The sequence below is a fragment of the Sturnira hondurensis genome, unplaced genomic scaffold (genome assembly GCF_014824575.4).
Source record: "Sturnira hondurensis isolate 20B ecotype Veracruz unplaced genomic scaffold, ASM1482457v3 Scaffold0017436, whole genome shotgun sequence".
Taxonomy (NCBI): Eukaryota; Metazoa; Chordata; class Mammalia; order Chiroptera; family Phyllostomidae; genus Sturnira; species Sturnira hondurensis.
In genome coordinates, this window is record NW_028090067.1 from 10,383,142 (window position 1) to 10,400,861 (window position 17,720).

A 17,720-nucleotide genomic window follows, 5' to 3' on the forward strand; every position below is an offset into this window, starting at 1 on the left:
AAAAATAACTACCTGGGGCTACTCTAGGGATTTGGACTATAATTGGCTCATTGAAGAATACTGTTAAGTTAAAATACCTTACGTAGCCTTTTCTGGTTATACTTTCAGAAAATATTAACTACAGCAACTCTGACCTGCGTGCCATACAGGGAGGGTTCTTAGAAATCAATCCTTATCACTTGCTCTTAGTACTTTATTTCAAGTTCAATGATTTTATAGTCCCTCTCCTAAGATGTACTTTTGAAATAAGCTGTAGTTTTTATGTATTTTTAAGAAGGAGGAGTTATGACCCAGGTTCAAAGGCTGTTATTGTATAGATTAAATGACCTAAGGCCTATAAAATGATTAATACTATTTTATATTAGCTGAGAGAAATTGTTTTCTCCCAGCTTTCTTTCTGGCACATTTTTCATCCTTTGCTCCTTAATTCACATTGTTTCCTGAACACCTGTGTGCTAGCCCCGTCCTCTGTTCTAAGGACCCTGAATCAGGTGAGGCGTGCTCTCACGGAAACACACGTGGTTATCATGCAGGGTCAGTTTAGTGTGTGCGCGCGTGCGTGTGTGTGCATTCAAAAGCTGAGACGATCGGAAGGGGCTCAGAAAAGTGGATTGTGTGTGTCTGCCAGGTCACAGGTGTGATTTCTTAAAGCCATAAGAAACCAGCAACCTGTTCACCTGAGTACTTCAGCCCTGCAGTATGCAAAGAGGGGAAGACGTTCATTTACTTATTCAGAAAATACTCATAGCCAGCTGAATGTATGAGACGCTGAGTAAGAATATGACTAAGGGCAGGGAAGTAGGCTCACTTCAGGATTAGTCAGGGTGGACTAGGTGTTTTCTTTTAAAAGCCTGATAACTAACTTCCTCCTGGCTAATACGTTACCTGAGGGCAATGGGTCCCCAACTTTGCTGCTCGCTGGAATCACCCAAGGAGTTAAAAACACAACCCAGATGCCCAGGTGGCACCCATACCTATTACAACAGAGTATCTGGGGTGGGAGGCAGGCGCCAGCATTTCTAAAGATCCTCCCGTGAGTACAATGGGCAGCCAAGTTTTGTCACTGCCTTAGGGCATAGTCCAGTTTTGTTCATTTAAAACACACTCTTATTTTGGGTTCTAGTTTCAAACATTCTTTAAATTGTTTTTGTTCTTTTCTTGGGTTTGGGGGGCGCTATGAGCAGGAAGAGGATGTGGCGTCAGCCTTAGCTAGGGGATCCTAGTTAGCTAAGCCATTGGCGTAGGTTGCCAGCGCCGCACGAGGAGTGGATTTTTGCTTTGTCATTCTGACTCTGGTTCTCCGCCCACCCGCTCAGCTCAGGCAAGGGCGTGGCTTCTCGTAGCCACTAGGACCCAGCAGCCCGTTCCCCTGTTCGTTTCAGTCCCGCATTGCAACGGAGCAGAAGGCGTGGGGCACTTGAAGAAGAGCCTGAAGCCCTGCTCTGGGCTAACTGAGCGCTGAGGCTGTGAGCTCGCCGGGGTCGCGAACCTCCGCCTGCCCGGTGCGTGGTGAATGCAGGGGAAGGGGAGACGTTTTAAGGCGTGTCTGAGTTGGGGTGAGGCATTTCTGAGGCCAGTGAGCGTCTTTGCAGCTTTCATTGTTTCGCCTGGGTTAGTGAAAGCTTAGCATGTGGTCGGTGATACCGGCCCCCTGGTGGTTTCTTTTCTCCAGCTCTTTGTAGAGACAGTTTCCTTGCAAAATTATCCGAGAAAATGGGTTTTTGTGTCGTTTCTTAGTGCACGAGTCTTGAAATGTAGGTGGTGAAATGGATTGACAGATCCTGGACAGCATTAAGAGAGTGTAACAATTTAAGGATGCCTTTCAAGGAGTTTTCACACCATTGAATCCTCAGAAATCCTGAGACGTTGGCAAATTATATGTATTTCCATGTTTAAGGCTCGGAATCATATGACTTGCCCCAGGCAATTAAATGGGACAGCTAAGAGTGGAACCAGCTCTCTTATCGGACTGTATCAGGTATTTCAGGAGAGCAGTTGTACACCACATAGCCTAAAAGTGGGTCTGCGGTTGACCAGCTGCGTGACCTTGGGCAAATCAGCTTTTGTGCCTCAGTTTCCCTATCTGTGAGAGGAACCTGATAGGCCCCACCTCGAAAAGGTAGTTGCGAAGATGGTGTTCATATATGCAGAACACTACAGAAGTGTTAGCTGCTATTACCACTATTATTATCAAACGACTATACTTTTGAGTGGTGGTGTGGTTTTTGTCTCATAAATGGACCTGATGTCAGTTTAACTGGAGTCTATTTTTAATTCTGTCACTGAGGCATTCCCTGAGTTCGCCTGTAAAAGGGGACCATAAGGCCCCCTATGTCAGGCAGGGTGTTATTGTGTTTTTTCAAGGTTCTTAAATAGATAACCCTAAGTCGGCAGAGTGTAATTTTGCCCCATGGGTTGAAATGTCAAAGAACATTGGAAGCTGGATTTTAGCATTCTGTATACATGCAGCGTTTAAAGGAAGATTAAGTTGGGAGGTGTTCTATAAATAAAGCTGAGATAATTGTTCCATAAGCCTCCTTTTTGAGGCTTTCCTGAATTCCAAATTTACTGGGAAAATAGAAGGTGTAAGTAAGTTTAGCAAGACTTGCCATGATTTGAGTCTGGACGGATCTGGCGTTTTGGCCTCGTGTTTTCCGGCTTCTGTGCTGGTGGACGGGATCCAGGGTCCGAGCCTAATCGCAAGCCTAGGTCGCTGTGAGGGCTGGGGTAGGTGGCTCTATCCTGCGGGGAGGCGGCATGTGCGGGTGGCCTGGGGGCGCGCCCTTCGGACGCGGAAGCCCCGCCCTCGCCCCCCCGCCTCGCCGCGCACTTCCCGCCGCCGCGCTTCTGGGCGGAGAGCCTGACCCGCTCCCCTCTCTGCTTCTGTGCCACAGAGGACGGGCTGGGCCTCGAGAGAGCGCTGGCCGAGCCGACCTCGGAGACCAACGTACCCGTGGTGTTTGTGAAACGGAGAAAGCTAGGCGGCTATGGGCCCACCCTGAAGGTAGGTAGGAGTCATGAACGTTTCTTTCGCCCGCCTGAGCTGGGAATGAGCCCACCACGGTCGCAGACCAAAACTTTCAAAGCCGGAGTGGATGTGAACGAACCTCCAGACGGAGCCCATCCTTAGAAAATGACCAAGAAACACACAGGGGCTAGATCACGTGTTAGTCCAAGTTGATGAAACGTTGGGTAAATCTCTGACGTGGGGAAGGGTATATGTAACTATTTTCATCTTTTAAAATCAGTTGTTGAGTGTCCTTTTCCTATTGTCCATTCCTCCGTCCCTCCCAGTAATCTAAATAACTTAAAAGCTTTTAGACATGTAAACTCGTTTGAGGAAGTACTGAGAAAAGGGGATCAGGAAATGCTTATCTTTGTTGGTCTCTTTCTTCCTTTTCTCTGGGAGGGAAGCCCAGAAACCCCAGGTGTGGAGGAGAGCCACCAGGAAGTTCCTTGAGTGGGTTTGTTTCTCTTCAGGTGTCTTTTTTGTAGCCCAGAGTTAACACTTGGGTGGGGAGAAAAGGGAGAAAGGTTTCCTTTGACTGGTCCAGCCTTTGAGAGGTGAATGGGTCATGGCCCAGGGCATGGCAGAATGCCGAGGCTGGCCGTGTGGTTGGGGGGGTGTAGTAACACGGATGATCTACAGCAGGTCTGGTCGGTTACCTGGTTGGAAAGCCTCAGAATCCCATCAGCCTGATACCTCTTTGATTTCTGCTGTCCTTTTTTGTCCTTGTCTGTTTGTGGCTTATGTAATTTTTAAGAAATGGAACTCGTACTTGAACATTTCCTTCTGAGAAAGCAAACCCGAGGCCTCAGTTAAGTGTAAAGTCTATTTAGATGTGTGTCTCTTGAGGAAGAATATTAGCAACTGATTTGTATTTTTATTTATTACCTTTTTTCCTAAAACACTTTTATTTATGTTTTTTGAAAAATGGGCATAGGAAATGGAGATAGACTTCAAAGACAAATAGCAAGTTAATGGAAAATAAAGAGCTAATAAGTTTTTGGCGTGATGTAAAATGATTGTGTTGTTCAGACCTTTAGTTTGCAGGGAAAGTAAGACAAAGATCTATTAATACTCCTTCCTGTCTGATTGGTCTCTGTGTTCCACCTGCCAGAAAATTGGACTTTAAAGTTATTTGATCTTTATATAAATTCTACAGAGGGTCCTGGTTTTAACAACAGTGGGAATAAAAAGAATTACTTTTTATGAGCTTTAGACCCATTTTGTTGATACGGTCTGGTGTTTTCAATTCCATATGATCTCAGGTCATTTCAACCATTTGGGGAAGTGCAATGCCATGAATGACAAGCACACCATCGACTCAGATTAGATCATTTGGCACATCTCTTTTAAGTAAACTTACCATTCAATTTTGTATCATTTGATTTATTTTTGTTTCTGTTTTGTTTTTTAAGATTTTATTTATTTATCTTTAGAGGGGAAGGGAAGGAGAGAAGGAGAGAAGTATCAATGTATGGTTGCCTCTTGTGAGTCCCCTGCTGGGAACTGGCCTGCAACCCAGGCATATGCCCTGACTGGGAATCGAACCGTGATCGTGTAGTTCGCAGGCCCGCGCTCAATCCACTGAGCTACGCCAGCCAGGTATTTTTGTTTTTTAATGGGTACTAAGGAATGGAGGAAGAGACTACTGGTAAGAACCACTGGTTTGAAATGTTTGTGAATTTCCAGCCAAATGTTGCCCATATTTGGGGCAAAATGGTGGGTTCTGAAATTCTTTAGGGAATATTGGGTTTCAGTGGAGAAAGGCATTTATTTAGTGGAGAATTGAGTGCTTACAGGATTAGTGTTAAGATCTTAAGGTCCACACCTTAAAAAAGAAGGTTGAGATTTCATACTCTGATTGTAGCACAGATAATGGAGAGGGAACTTAAAAAAAAGTCTGCTTCTCCTTTCTCCTCTTGTTTCTTCCTTTGTCTCCCTTCCCTCCGTGATAAATAAGCGCAGCAACAACAGAACTCACCTTGCTTTTAATGTACTTATTGTAGGAGATATGGGAGTGAGAATCCTATTGGAAGAAACTGATGAGCTTAGATGACTACGTACAGGAAGGTTTTTAAAAGTTACAAAAAACAGTGGTCTCTGGACCACTACACAGAATCCTCTGGAGTGGTTATTAAGCATGCCTGCCTGGGCTTTGCCTGAGGCCTTGCTGAGTAAATCCTCTGGAAGGGGCTAGAATCTGCCTTTATTTGTGTGTGTATGTATGTATGTATGTATGTATTTATGTAGCAAGCCCCCTCAGGTCATTCTTAGGATAAATACCAAGTTTGGGACTTACTTTAATGTATAAGGTAGTTTGGTCAGGATCAGTTGGTAAATAATTACAAGTGGGGAAAACCAAGGACTACTTGTTAATATCCAAAATGCAATAGTTAGAAGATAGCAAGTGATAACTCAGTAGGTAACAATTTATACCTGAATAGAAAAATAGGGAAATATTCTGTCTGTGGCTAGGACTTGTATGTTGATGTGTAAAACTGGAATTGGAGCGCTACTAAATTCAGAGAACTATAAATGGAGCTCCTATTGCCCCAAGACAGCTGGCTTTCTGAACGTTTTAGTTCTTAAGGGCAGGAATGCAAGTATTCTTTATAGGGACCGCTCTATGTAGACCAGTGTCTCCAGGATTCCAGAGTGTTGAAACCACTGTGGTGGGATAGAGAAAAGCAAAGTGAATGAAAAAGTGCTGATTGGAATACTAAGTGCTAGACTTACTTACACTTAAGTAGTTTGGGGAGATAAGACTAAAACTGGCAACATGGGAGCTAATTTCTTCAAAGCAGTAATGGGAGAGATGACAGACACAAATCAGGGCATGATGAACAGTACAAGTGAGTTACGGACAGTTGTGGGCGGAGCTCAGACGTGATCCTGTGGTGGTCAGGTAGCCCCGTGTCCCAGCCTTGCAGTGGGGTGGGCGTTGAAACAAAGGCAGGTCTCCTTCTTCCAAGCCCAACTTCTGCAGTTTCCAGAAACCAGACTCTTAACTGAACAGACACTGGGAGATGAGTGGGAATTTAGTGACTCTCCAGCTGTTCCCTTTCTCTCTCAATATTATACCGAAACTGGCAGAAAACTTTATTTCTTTGGATTCTTTCCTCTGAGACATTTTCATCTGGGATCTGTCCCTTCTACTTTCCCTCCCAGGACATCTAAATAACTTAAAAACTTTTTTAGACGTGTAAACTTGTTTGAGGAAGTACTGAGAAAAGGGGATCAGAAAATGCTTACCTTTGTTGGTCTCTTTCTTCCTTTTCTCTGGGAGGGAAGCCCAGAAACCCCAGGTGTGGAGGAGAGCCACCAGGAAGTTCCTTGAGTGGGTTTATTTCTCTTCAGTTGTCTTTGTTTTTGTAGCCCAGAGTTAACGATTGGGCAGAGGGAAAAGAGAGAAATGTCCCCTTGACTGGTGGCAGGCATAGTGGCCCTCCTGGCACCATAGGACTGTCCACTGAAGGGTGGTGATGAGCAGTGTCCCTGCTTCTGACCTACTTAAGGTTGAGGTCTAAGGAGAATCGAAGGACTCCTTTGAAGATGAGGGACTTGAACAGGCTCTGATTTACTTAAAAATAAGGAAAGCGGTCAAGACTAACATAATTTGAAGGGGGCATAGATTGTTAGGTCTGCAAATAAATGTATCTGGTGCTGATTTTATAGAGTCCAATTTTTACTGGTTATGAAGCCATGTTGAGACCCAGTGCCCCCTCCTCCCACTTTAACCCAGCGACAACACAAGCCATTTTTCGCGTGTGGCTGTTCTTTTACAGCACGTCACTATTCTGGTGGTCCAGGGGTCAGCTTTCCTGGCACCTGTCCTGTCTGTTCACTTACTGGGCCTGTGTCCTTGGTACCTGCCCACCACCTCTGTTAGCTTTGCTCAGGCTACTTCAGCTGCTCCTAGCCTCTTGCTCAGACCATTTCATCGGTGTCTAACTTGCTTCCCAGTTCTGATCTCTTTCCTGTCCATCAGCGGTCAGAATCAGGTTTCTGATGGCATCTTGGCTGTCCCCAGATCTGTAACCATGGTAACGTGCACACTCCTTAGTTTGGCATTCTGTGTCCTTGGGGATTGGGGCCCCACCTACTTTTCTGGTTATCTTCTGCTCTGCTCCTTTACCTACAGGAAGCTCCTGGTAGTGCTGTTACAGCTAGAGTCCCCAGAATTCCCCTTTTTCATTCTGTTCTTTATTTCACGTTCTGACTTCCTGCTCAAACTCACTTTTCCAGCTGCCTGTCTTAGAGCACAAGACCAGAGTTGCCCGTTCTTCCCCTCCCCTCTCCTCCCACAGTGCTTCCATAAATTCTCCTCTGTAGAAAAGGAGGAAGCCCACCAGTGATTGGGGTGGGGGGTGGGGCTTGTATATGAAAAGTAGATCATTGGTTGTATTCTTTGTGCCTGTGATCCCAGGTCTATATTATTAGATAGAGCTCAGCAAATATTTAAGACATGCCTATTAGTGATAATAGCTATCATTTATTGAATGCCTTGCTCTGCACAAGACTCTCAACCCTGTAATGCTTACTTGATTAAATCCTTACAGTAGTCTTATGAAGGAGGTGAATTATCATCCAGTTTTACATATGAGAAAATGGGCCCTGAGAATTGAAGGAGCATGCCCCATACACAGTAATTAAGTGGCAGAACCTGCAATGGGACTCAGATCTGTCTATAAAGTTTACTCAGATATACCCACGCTTCTGGCACTTGGCTTTGTGTTGTTGCCATTGGGATCCATGCCTGGTCTCCCCCATGTGATGGGTGTGCATGATTCAGGGCTGACTCCACGCGCATCTTGGTATTCCTAGCATAGCTTGGGCAAATTGGAATTCATTCGTTAGATGCTTGCTGTGTGGAACTGCATTCCTCTGTGCCTACTAAATTTAGCATCCTTTAAGACAAACCTGATTTATTTTTATATCTTCTGTTTTAACACTTAGTATGCATTCAGTTAGTATTTGTTGAATGGATGGACCACAGCTACAGGAGACTCACTTAAGTGGGATGTTTAGCTATAAGATGCCTGGTTTTGTGAAGGTGGGCAGTCTTTATGAGAGACCAAGCCCTCAGATGTTCAGGAGAGAGTCTAGGAAGCATGTGAAGCAGTTCAGAATTTCAAAGAGCTGTACGATAGCCATGTTGCCCACCTTCAGCTGCCTGTGCACGTGTGTCCAGGTCAGTGGAGAAGCAAGTCAGACCATGTGTATTTAGCTACAATTTATGGAGTACCAGTGTTTCCATAGAGCTGGGCACTCTGTTACCTCTAACACTAGTCTGTAGGGCAGTGTGTGTACCTTAGAGTACATTTGGCGGCAAAGTTCGTATATGATTTTTTGTTGAGAGTCACAACCACTCTACGTGGCAGAGAACACATTCACTAGACTCATTTCACAATTGAGGAAATTCACGCTGAAGAAAATAAGTGGAAACTAATATAGCTTTGATTTGAACTCAGGCCTCCAGAGCAGAGTTCCTTTCAGGCTGCCTCCTTTGAAAGGCACGCACTGGGTGCTTTCCTGTGCCTCGAAGGCCTCATCCAACACCTCATCCAGCACCTCCTCCATCAGAACAACCTGATGCTCATTGCTGACTACGGAGGTGTGTCCCCAGAGAGTTGATAATTGCTGTTGTAGCCTGAAAGGTTCTATTGTCCTCAGGTCACACCCTTGTTTACATTAGGCTCGGCAGGTCAGACCTACTGGGTTTTCTGAAGTGTCAGTTAAGTGTGCAACTGTTACCACAGAGTAGGGGTGGAGGTTTTATATGCTCTGCAATATTTCACGGGATGGCGCCAAATTATTTTGTGGGGACTGTCATTTCATCTTTTATTCCACTAACAATAAAGCAATATTATTTGAATAGAGTAGTTATCAAAGCCTCTTTTGAATACTGCTGAAATCCAAGGAGCCATTCAGGAGAAAATGGTACATAAATAATTTTGCATATAGTCCAGACTTTTTGTGGATCTGCTTCAGAATATCTAGTAGATTGGTTCACCTTTGAAAGTACCATACACACTTCCATTAGGTGAAACTTTAGGTTCTAAAATTTGATTATATGGCAAATTTCTTTCCACTGGGATTTGTTATAGTGGGATATGTTCCTTTATTCCTCCTATGGATTCAACCTTTAAAATATTTTTGTTTCTAAAACAACATCGATGCGTGAAGCTACTGGTTTGTATATGTATTTTTCTGTTTGGTGTCTAATGTTTATTAAACATTTGCTGTCTTTGGGATAATTGAAGATTTATTAAATATCTACTCAGTAGTTGCACATATTGTCAAATCTGTCACATAATTCTTGTTCAGTACACAGAGTAACTTTATGATGTAAATAGTAGTATTCCCATCTTACTAATAAGGAAGCTGGAGGCCTAGAGGGTAAGCCACCTGGCTGGCTAACATTAGTAGCTAATGGGTCACCAGTGGAACCCAGGTTTACCTCTTTCCTCACTGTTCATGGTCTCTCCAAAACTCATTTGCTTGGTGGTTGTAGCAAAGTTTGCCATTGATACTAAAAATCAGTCAAAGCAAAGTATACGTTCAGGAACATAAACTTAAAGGAAATGAAGAAGAAAAAGAAAACAGACCTTGCATTCTGCTACTCTGACAAATCAAACTAGGACTTTTACCACATCTCCTTACAGCTCAGTATTAAATAGTTGCCCCGGCAGGATGAGAGGAGAAAAGGTGCTGTGAAGGAAGGCACAACGGCGTTTAGGGAGGCAGCTAGATGGCAGGATATTCTTATCTGTCAGAATGCAGGACTTAACTCAAACATCCACTTGTTACAGAATAGGGGTGTCAAACTCCTTTCCACCGGGGGCCACATCAGGCTCTCTGTTGCCTTTAAGGGGCATAATGTAATTTCAGCTCCTTAACAGTTATGGAGTAGTTACATTTACACAGTCCTAAAATTATTTAGGCCCTTTGAAGGCAACTGCGAGGCTGATGTGGCCCCCGGTGAAAAGGAGTTTGATACCCCTGTTATAGAGTGATTCTGAAATAAAAATCCCACTGGGAAAGATAGTGGACCCTGTCTGTGTTCTTTGTTTATTTGGCCAGAGAGAGATCTGTAATTTGTGACATCCATCCCTTCACGTTTGTGTTGGGCACTGAGGGTTGTGGGGAGGAGCTTAAGAGTGCTTGGAATAATGAATCTGAACTCCTAGCAAAGGGATTGAACAACAATGCAAAAGGGAAAACGGCAGACAGTAAGAAAGGAAATGGAAAACCATACTGAGCCCTTGGCAGCAGCACCTGAAGGAGGAAAACAGGCGGTGGGGGGTGGGGGGGGGTGGGTAGCTGAATTATCTTGGATTATCTTGGAGGCTGAGCTGCGTGTCATTGGTTGCCTGGACCAGTGTTGCTGCATTAAGAAGATAGACTTTAGTGATTTCTTTGAGTAATGGTGCTTTTTTGCTTTCTGTTACAAGTCACGGAAGTTTACTAGTATAACTGAAATTGTGTGTTGCTATTCTCTTTTTTAAAGTGGCATTTATATAATTATTGCCAGTAATTTGACCTTAGGTTAGAAAGTCACTGTTCAGTGATTTAAAGATTCACAAGTATAGAAATTCCCATTCTATAAATGATTAGGGGAAACCATTAGACGTGAAAGTTTTACTTTGCGGCTACCTCTGGATCTCGTTCTAAAGGCAGATTTAAGAAGGCAGAATATAATGTGAACATGGCTTAATGATGATGATTTAAGTTACATGTTACTAAGCTTCCTTAGGGACAGAGATGTAGCATAGAATGAATTAAGCACTGGAAATCACAACTTAATAATATGGTGCTGTCTTTATGTGTTCTGTTGCTTTAAGCAAATTGTGTGGGCTGTTATCTCCTGAGAAATCCCTTAGACCGGTCGGCCATCCTGACACCGCGTGAGAAATCCCTGTAAATAGTATTAGTAATACTTTATAAGTAGGTTAGGAGAATTTACTTTTGTAAAGCATTTTGAAATTCTGAGATGAAAGGCTCTGTATGGACCATTGGTATCAGCCTGTTTTCCCTTCTCTGAGCCAGGAGAAAATAGTACCTTAGGGTGGGAAGGGTGACTTTTGGGGTTCTGAGTTACTTTTATTGAATGTGAAGTCGGTATTGGAAATTCCCAAGAATATGGTTAACGATAAAAGCAAACATGTTTGGATTTGGGAGTTGGAATTAGCATTGCATTGTGTTTTCATCTAAGATTTAAAACAGGTTTAAATATCAGTTTGTAATTGACCAGACTTGGGGGCAAATTGTGGCCCCCTGTTGTCCTGGGTCCCGACTTTGTTTTGCTCTTGCATTTTTCAGAGAAGGGTAAGGCTGAAAAGTAGTCACCTTTTATTTTCAAAGAATAAAATGAAAAGCAAGAGCATTTCATTCTCCTAAGCTGTTATTTGAAATTAAATCTTTTCTTGCCAAGTAACTTGCAATGGGTCTTGGAACAAAGTTTTTCATCTGTATTTATTTATACATTCAAATGTGTTTACCCAAACGTATCCATGTGAAAACAGCTTTGCTTGGAGGATTTATATGCCACCCTCTTGCTTTAGAGAAGCCAGCAGCATAATAGGCAGAATAATATATATGCATAAGTACCCATAATGTGCAGTGTCTTCGAAAAATGTATGCTTCTTCTTCTATTACCCTTACTTAAAACAAAATTATTCCTTTTTAATGTTATGTGTACTTGCTGTTCATGTGACTGCTGAGCTGAGGCCATTCTCCAACCGTACTGGAATTCCCAGTAAACTGGTGGGTGAATTTTCCAATTTAGATCAGTCACCTGATTTACAGCATTCACTTTCATATTCATATAACGAATTGTGTTTAAAATCTTTTTAGCTTTGCTCACCTTTTAGGGTTCAAATTTACTGTCCATTCAGTCTTGTAGCCTTTAGCTTTGGGCAAGCTTTCTAATAAACAGCTCTTTGACAGAGAATGTCCTCACTTCATCCTCCCACCACCCTTAGATGGCGGAACCAAAGATCACCTGTGTGTGATTCCTCTTGCGCCCCAACCCCTGCTCCCATTTTTGAGCTTGCTCTAGCACTGAAATACGCACACTTGGTGAATACCCTCCACCTCCCGTGGGGTAGGTTGGGGGACGCTGGGCCTTTGAGGGCCTGTGAAAGTAATTGGCTCAATTTACATTTGTATAATGAATTGAGTTACAAACAACCACCTTGCAAATGGATCCTTAGAATTTGGCCTGTTTGTTTAGTAGTTCTGCGGATTAAGCTCCTTGGCCTTAGGGGCAGTTTATAACTTGGCCAAATTTAGTTTTCCAAAAAAATAAAAATGAGAAAGATCCTTCGAATCATAGTAAGAATGAAAAATGAAGGTCGACTTAAGTGCAATATGTTACAGCATTTTAAACTGCAGGGCCTTTAGTTTCCCCACAGTTTTGTCATAGGTCATCCAGGTGTTTCTTTGAAAGCTACGTGACACTGTCAGTAAACGCTAAAAGAATACCTATCGCTTAAGCAGATGCTATTTGGGCCCGGGGTCGGGATCCATTGTTGCGTCTGTTTCGTGCGCGTGCGCCGCTCCGGCACGAGCGGGGCGGGGCTTCCTGGCCACGCCGGCGGAGCGCATGGGCGTTCGGCGTCTCGGCGCCCACGGGCCCCTTCAATTTCCGCCGTTGTCGGAAACCTGGCGGAGGCCGTTAGCAGAACGCCAGCTGAGCTCCCGAGGTCACCAGCATGACAGATGAAAAAGACTCCCTGAGGGGGCGCGAGGGGAAAGCAGAGGAGCTGGGGGTGCGGACCATCACCAGCAGTGCGTACCCCGTGAAGCAGGCGGCGGAGGAGGAAGAGCCCATGAAGGTGGAAGTGGCGCTGGGGTCTGATGGCTGCTCTGACAGCTGCTCTGACGGCTCCTCTGACGACTTCAGCTTTGGGGAGGCCCACTTAGATCCCAGTCTCCTGGGGCTTGCGGCTGACGAGGAGAAGTGCCGGAATATCCGCAAGCAGTACCGGCAGCTCATCCATAACGTCCAGCAGAACCGTGAAGACATAGTGAACACGGCAAGCGACTCCTTAACCGAGGCTCTGGAGGAAGCCAATGTCCTGTTCGATGGAGTGAGCCGAACCAGAGAAGCAGCTCTCGATGCCCAGTTCCTTGTTTTGGCTTCTGATTTGGGTAAAGAAAAAGCCAAGCAGCTAAATTCTGATATGAACTATTTTAATCAAGTTGCATTTTGTGACTTTCTGTTTATATTTGTGGGCATGAACTGGATGGAAGATGAACATAATGAGTTGAGCGGTTGCGATGATAATATAGCTCTTTCCTTCTGGGAGACAGTTCACAAAGAAGCAACGTCCTGGATATTGCGAGCTGAAACATTCCACTTTATTTTTGGTTCATTCAAGTCACAGTCTTCTGCACCAAAACACCGATCTGAACACCATAGAAAAGCTCGCAGAATGGAAGAAAATGGGGATATGCCTACAAAGCTGAGGAGGCTGGACCTGAGTAGTAATCAAGAAGCCACAGAAAAAGAAGTGGAAAGAATCTTGGGGTTGTTGCAAACGTACTTTCGAAAGTATCCTGATACTCCTGTGTCCTATTTTGAGTTTGTGGTTGATCCAAAGTCTTTTTCTCGTACTGTGGAGAATATATTTTATGTTTCTTTCATTATAAGGGATGGTTTTGCCAGAATAAGGCTTGACCAAGACAGGCTGCCAATATTAGAGCCAATTAATATTAACCAAGTGGGTGAGGGAAGCGATCCCAGTTCCCATGGCAGGAAACAAGGAGTTATATCCTTGAGTTTACAGGACTGGAAAAATATTGTGGCGACTTTTGAAATTTCAGAGGCTATGATCACAAACTCCTACTAACTATTTTTGTTTTTAGTATAGGGTGCATTTTGTGGCTTTTCTAAGGTATCTCAAAATAGAGTGTAAAATCCAAACAGAAGCACATATTGTACCTCTTGTAAAGTGAAAAAGTATTTTCCAGAACATCAGAAATTGTTTTACTGTGCAATGTATTTTTTTTCTTGGTAGTTTATAAAGTTGTCATGATCTGTTGTTAAAAAAAAATACTGGCATGTTCATGGAAAAAGGTTTTGAATGTCCTTTAAGACTTTATTAATAAAAATCAGTTCAAAATTTCAGAAATTAAGAGGTATTTGATATTTACAAAAACAATTAGTTATGATGCTCTGTGATACTGTGTTCTTCCGTTACAGGGAACAAAGGGAATCCCACATGGGACTCCTAATCAGGTTGGGGAGAGTAGATAAAAAAGTGGTAAAGAAAGACTATCAGGTCAGTGAATATGCAATATTATTAACATTGTTAAATAATCATTTGCCTTGCTTCATTGCCAGGAAACTTAGATTAATTAGTGGATATCCATATTCTAAATACTTCTTCTGTGATTAGACTCAAAAGCAATAGGGTATCTACTGTATTAGGTGAGGCATCTAAGTGCTGAAGGTGAGTAGGATTTGGTCACAGATGGGAACGGTATAGTGGGCAGGGGACATGGAAGCCAAATACATGGAATCATGAGAAAGTATGGCATTGGAGAACCATAACTTTTTTATTTTAGCTGTTCCGTTTGAATGTTAAACTGGGCAAAAATTCATTTACTTTGTTGGTTAGTCCTCAGAGGTAGATGATATTTTTGTCAGATTATTTCAAACATGCAGTTTTAGTCTGTATCTACTTGGTTAATTTCTTCCCTCGTCCCTAGTTTCTCTTTGTAATTTCTGCTAGCACACAGAATGTCCTTAAGAGATAAGTGGTGTTTCATTGTGTAACAACCTTGAATATTTGTTCTCAATTCAATTTTGCATTTCTTGATAGGATTTTAGATGCCTGGAAACTTCCTGTTTAACCTGAAACAGTTTATTAATTTATTCATAAAACCATAATTTTTTCTTTTTGTTATTTTTGATTGTTTTAAAAAGATAAATTGCATTTTTATTTGGAGGTTATTGCCAAAACTTTAGGTCTTTAAAAAAAAACAGTGTTTGAAGGTATAGAGAGCATACCAATAAACCTTTTTTCCCCGTCCCTGTAGGTCTTTACTTTGGTACTGGTGGATTTTGCCATTATTTGGATAAGTATTTTGCATAGCGGGAATGATACGTTTTCCTGCTGAGTCTAGTGTGGTAGGAGGAGGGAAATCCAAAGGCTGAATGAATGACATCAGGTTGAGAGGAGATATCTTATATGTGAGTGGCGGGAGGTAGGGGGAGAGGGAAAGGTTCTTTAGTAATAGTGAAGGTTTTTAGCAGACAGATTGTTCACCAAACTTGGCCAATTATTTTCCTAGCAGATGAACCCTTGTAGTTTGTGGTCAGTGTGTAGTGGAGGTTCTGCATGTCATGACCTTGACCTTCCTCACAGCTCATCATCTAAACAGGTTAGTTTTCACACAAAAATGTGAAGGAATGCTGACTGTTCCCGGTGTCTGCCACCCTTTTATTTAGCAGTGGGGAAGGCATCTTTCAGTCTTGCCGATCCTCACTTTTGCATGTCTTCTTTGAGTTCCTTGGTTTCCAGAGATTTGCTGCTTGAGGAAAAGTTACTCTTCAAATGATAGCGAAAAGATCTTGTTTCAGTTCTTTACTTGCCATCAGGTTGCTCTGTCAAATGCCCACAGTCATTACTCGGAGAAGTTGAGACTTGGTGATAACTAGAAGTGTTAGCAGAGAATGTGAAGGTTTGAGGTCTTCTCTGTAGTTATAGCTGGTAAGATGTAAATTGAGCCAACCTCTTATTTTTGTTTTTACTCTTTGTCATGATACCTGGGTCGCCTCATCACTTTGTGACTGCTTGCTTACCTTGAAAAAGGAGAATTGACCAATAGATAATTGAATTATAGAGATTAGGTATCAACCAAACTGCACATCTCCTGGTTTCCCACTAATGGAGTGGCTCAAATTCCACAAGTTCAATAAAATCAACTGAAGAATATTGCAGGAAAAAATTTTTTTTACCAGAACTTTGGTAGGTAACAGCCTCTTTCCGATCGAAGGACCTGGAATTAGATCCTGACCCTTTAACATTCTAATAGAGACTTTGGGCAAATTATTGAACCGGTAAACTGTAGGTTCTTAATTTACTAAGTGGGAATAATACCAATCTCAAATTAACAGTAAGGATAAAATTAGAAAATGTACATGACAAGTACTTTGAAATATGAATAACTGAGTATGGTATAGTGAGAAAAGCAAGAGATTTGTAGTCAGAGCTGGGTTCCATTCTTAGTAATGGGCAAGACTCTTAATCTCTTAAGGGCTTCTGTATTGTCATTTCCGAAATAGGAAAGACATCTGCTTGGAAGACTATTGTGAGGCTTAAATGGGGTGGAACAGCCTGTGCTAAGTGCCCTGACAATGTGTGTGAATAGAGCTGCAGGAAAGGAAAGGAGAATGTGGTTTAGGAACTTTAGGGAGCCGGCGGAGGAAATCGGACTTATATTGGGCTCTTAGAATGTTGATAAAAGGACCCTTTGAACTCTCTGTCTATGTACTGGATCAGAATTTGACCAGAAGAGGGTGTTTCAGGTAGGGGGCAGTGCAGGGGAGTGCAAGGGACATCTGTTAGACACTCCAGGGCTTTTGGATTTAGTCCAGGCAGGCTCCCTTCTTTGGGTAGGGGAGCGTTAGTGACTGACAGGGTTTTTCCTCCCAGCCACTGTGCTAATGTGTATTATCTCACTTAAACGGCAGTTCGGTGAGTTACAGAGGTACGTTAACTTTACAAATGAAAAGACAGGGACTTCTAAAAACATGCGATTAGAACAAGTTACGTAGCTTAGAGAGCAGTAGAGCAAGTGTTTGAACCCAGGTCAGGTCAACACCGGAACACAGGTCTAATGGTGAGAAAACCCAGAATAAATCTGTGTCTAAGGACATAAATCCTGTTTGGGGGAAATAAATATTAGTTATCCTAGTTTTGAAGAAATCCAGCACACTTGAATTGTTTTTGGCCTTCTCCAGGGGAATCTGGAGCAGTGCTTCACTGGGGTGGGGGAAAAGGCACCGCTGAGAGGCGGATGGAAGAGGGAGGAGCACCCACCACGGAAGCCTGCGAACACCTGCAGGTGAGGGGCCGTGTGTTTGCACTGGCGGCCTGTTGCAGTGGTTCTCAGCGTGGTCTGAAGTCCTGAGGTCAGAAATACCTTCACAGTACTAAGACCCTGTTTGTCCTTTTCACTCGAGTCTACCATGGAGTTTGCCGGAAGCTATGTACATGGCATGTTGCAACTCAGCGAACCCAGAAAAGATACGGGCCGCCTTTCATCAAGACAGACATTGAAGAGAATCACAAAGATACCGGGCAAAGCATTGCCGCTCTTCTTACTGATGAAGAGTTTTTACATAAATTGTGTTTAACATTTAAGAAATATAATACTTTAATAATGTAAAATATTTAAATTTTTTTCTTAGTTTTAATTTTTAATATGCTAAATGTTATAAACAAACTCCACTGACCAAAGCTCTTTGGGATCCTAAATAATTTTAGGTTGTAAAGGAATCCTGAGACTAAGACATGTGAGGATGCCTCTTCTATGTCCGCTACTATGATCAGCAGCTACTATTTCTAGCAGTTGTATTCGGAGGAGGAAGGGGGGACCACTTTTTTTCTTGGGTCCTTACCCCATCTGCATGCTCCTTCCTCACGTTGCCTGGGGGAGCTGTCTCCTACTGTCTATCCTATTGATGTTTCAGGAGGGA

The 17,720-nt window shown here is 43.0% G+C and overlaps 2 protein-coding genes across 2 annotated transcripts in view; both read left to right on the forward strand.

Moving 5' to 3' along the window:
* Positions 1-1,327: 1,327 nt before the first annotated feature.
* The window catches only part of TXNRD1 (thioredoxin reductase 1), a 53,999-nt gene continuing 37,606 nt past the window's right edge, over positions 1,328-17,720 (forward strand). Inside the window, exons 1-2 of the mRNA XM_037068528.1 lie at positions 1,328-1,502; positions 2,895-3,004. The gene's annotated coding sequence lies outside the window, so the exon portion shown is untranslated. The remainder of the gene's footprint in view (positions 1,503-2,894; positions 3,005-17,720) is intronic.
* Positions 12,390-14,326, forward strand: EID3 (EP300 interacting inhibitor of differentiation 3). Its single transcript, XM_037068529.1, has one exon. It carries the CDS (start codon positions 12,724-12,726, stop codon positions 13,861-13,863), a length of 1,140 nt encoding a protein of 379 aa, XP_036924424.1. The 5' UTR covers positions 12,390-12,723; the 3' UTR covers positions 13,864-14,326.

What these genes read in the sequence shown, in the direction of transcription:
- EID3 (XM_037068529.1), top strand. Translation starts at nt 12,724, where the DNA reads ATGACAGATGAAAAAGACTCCCTGAGGGGGCGCGAGGGGAAAGCAGAG.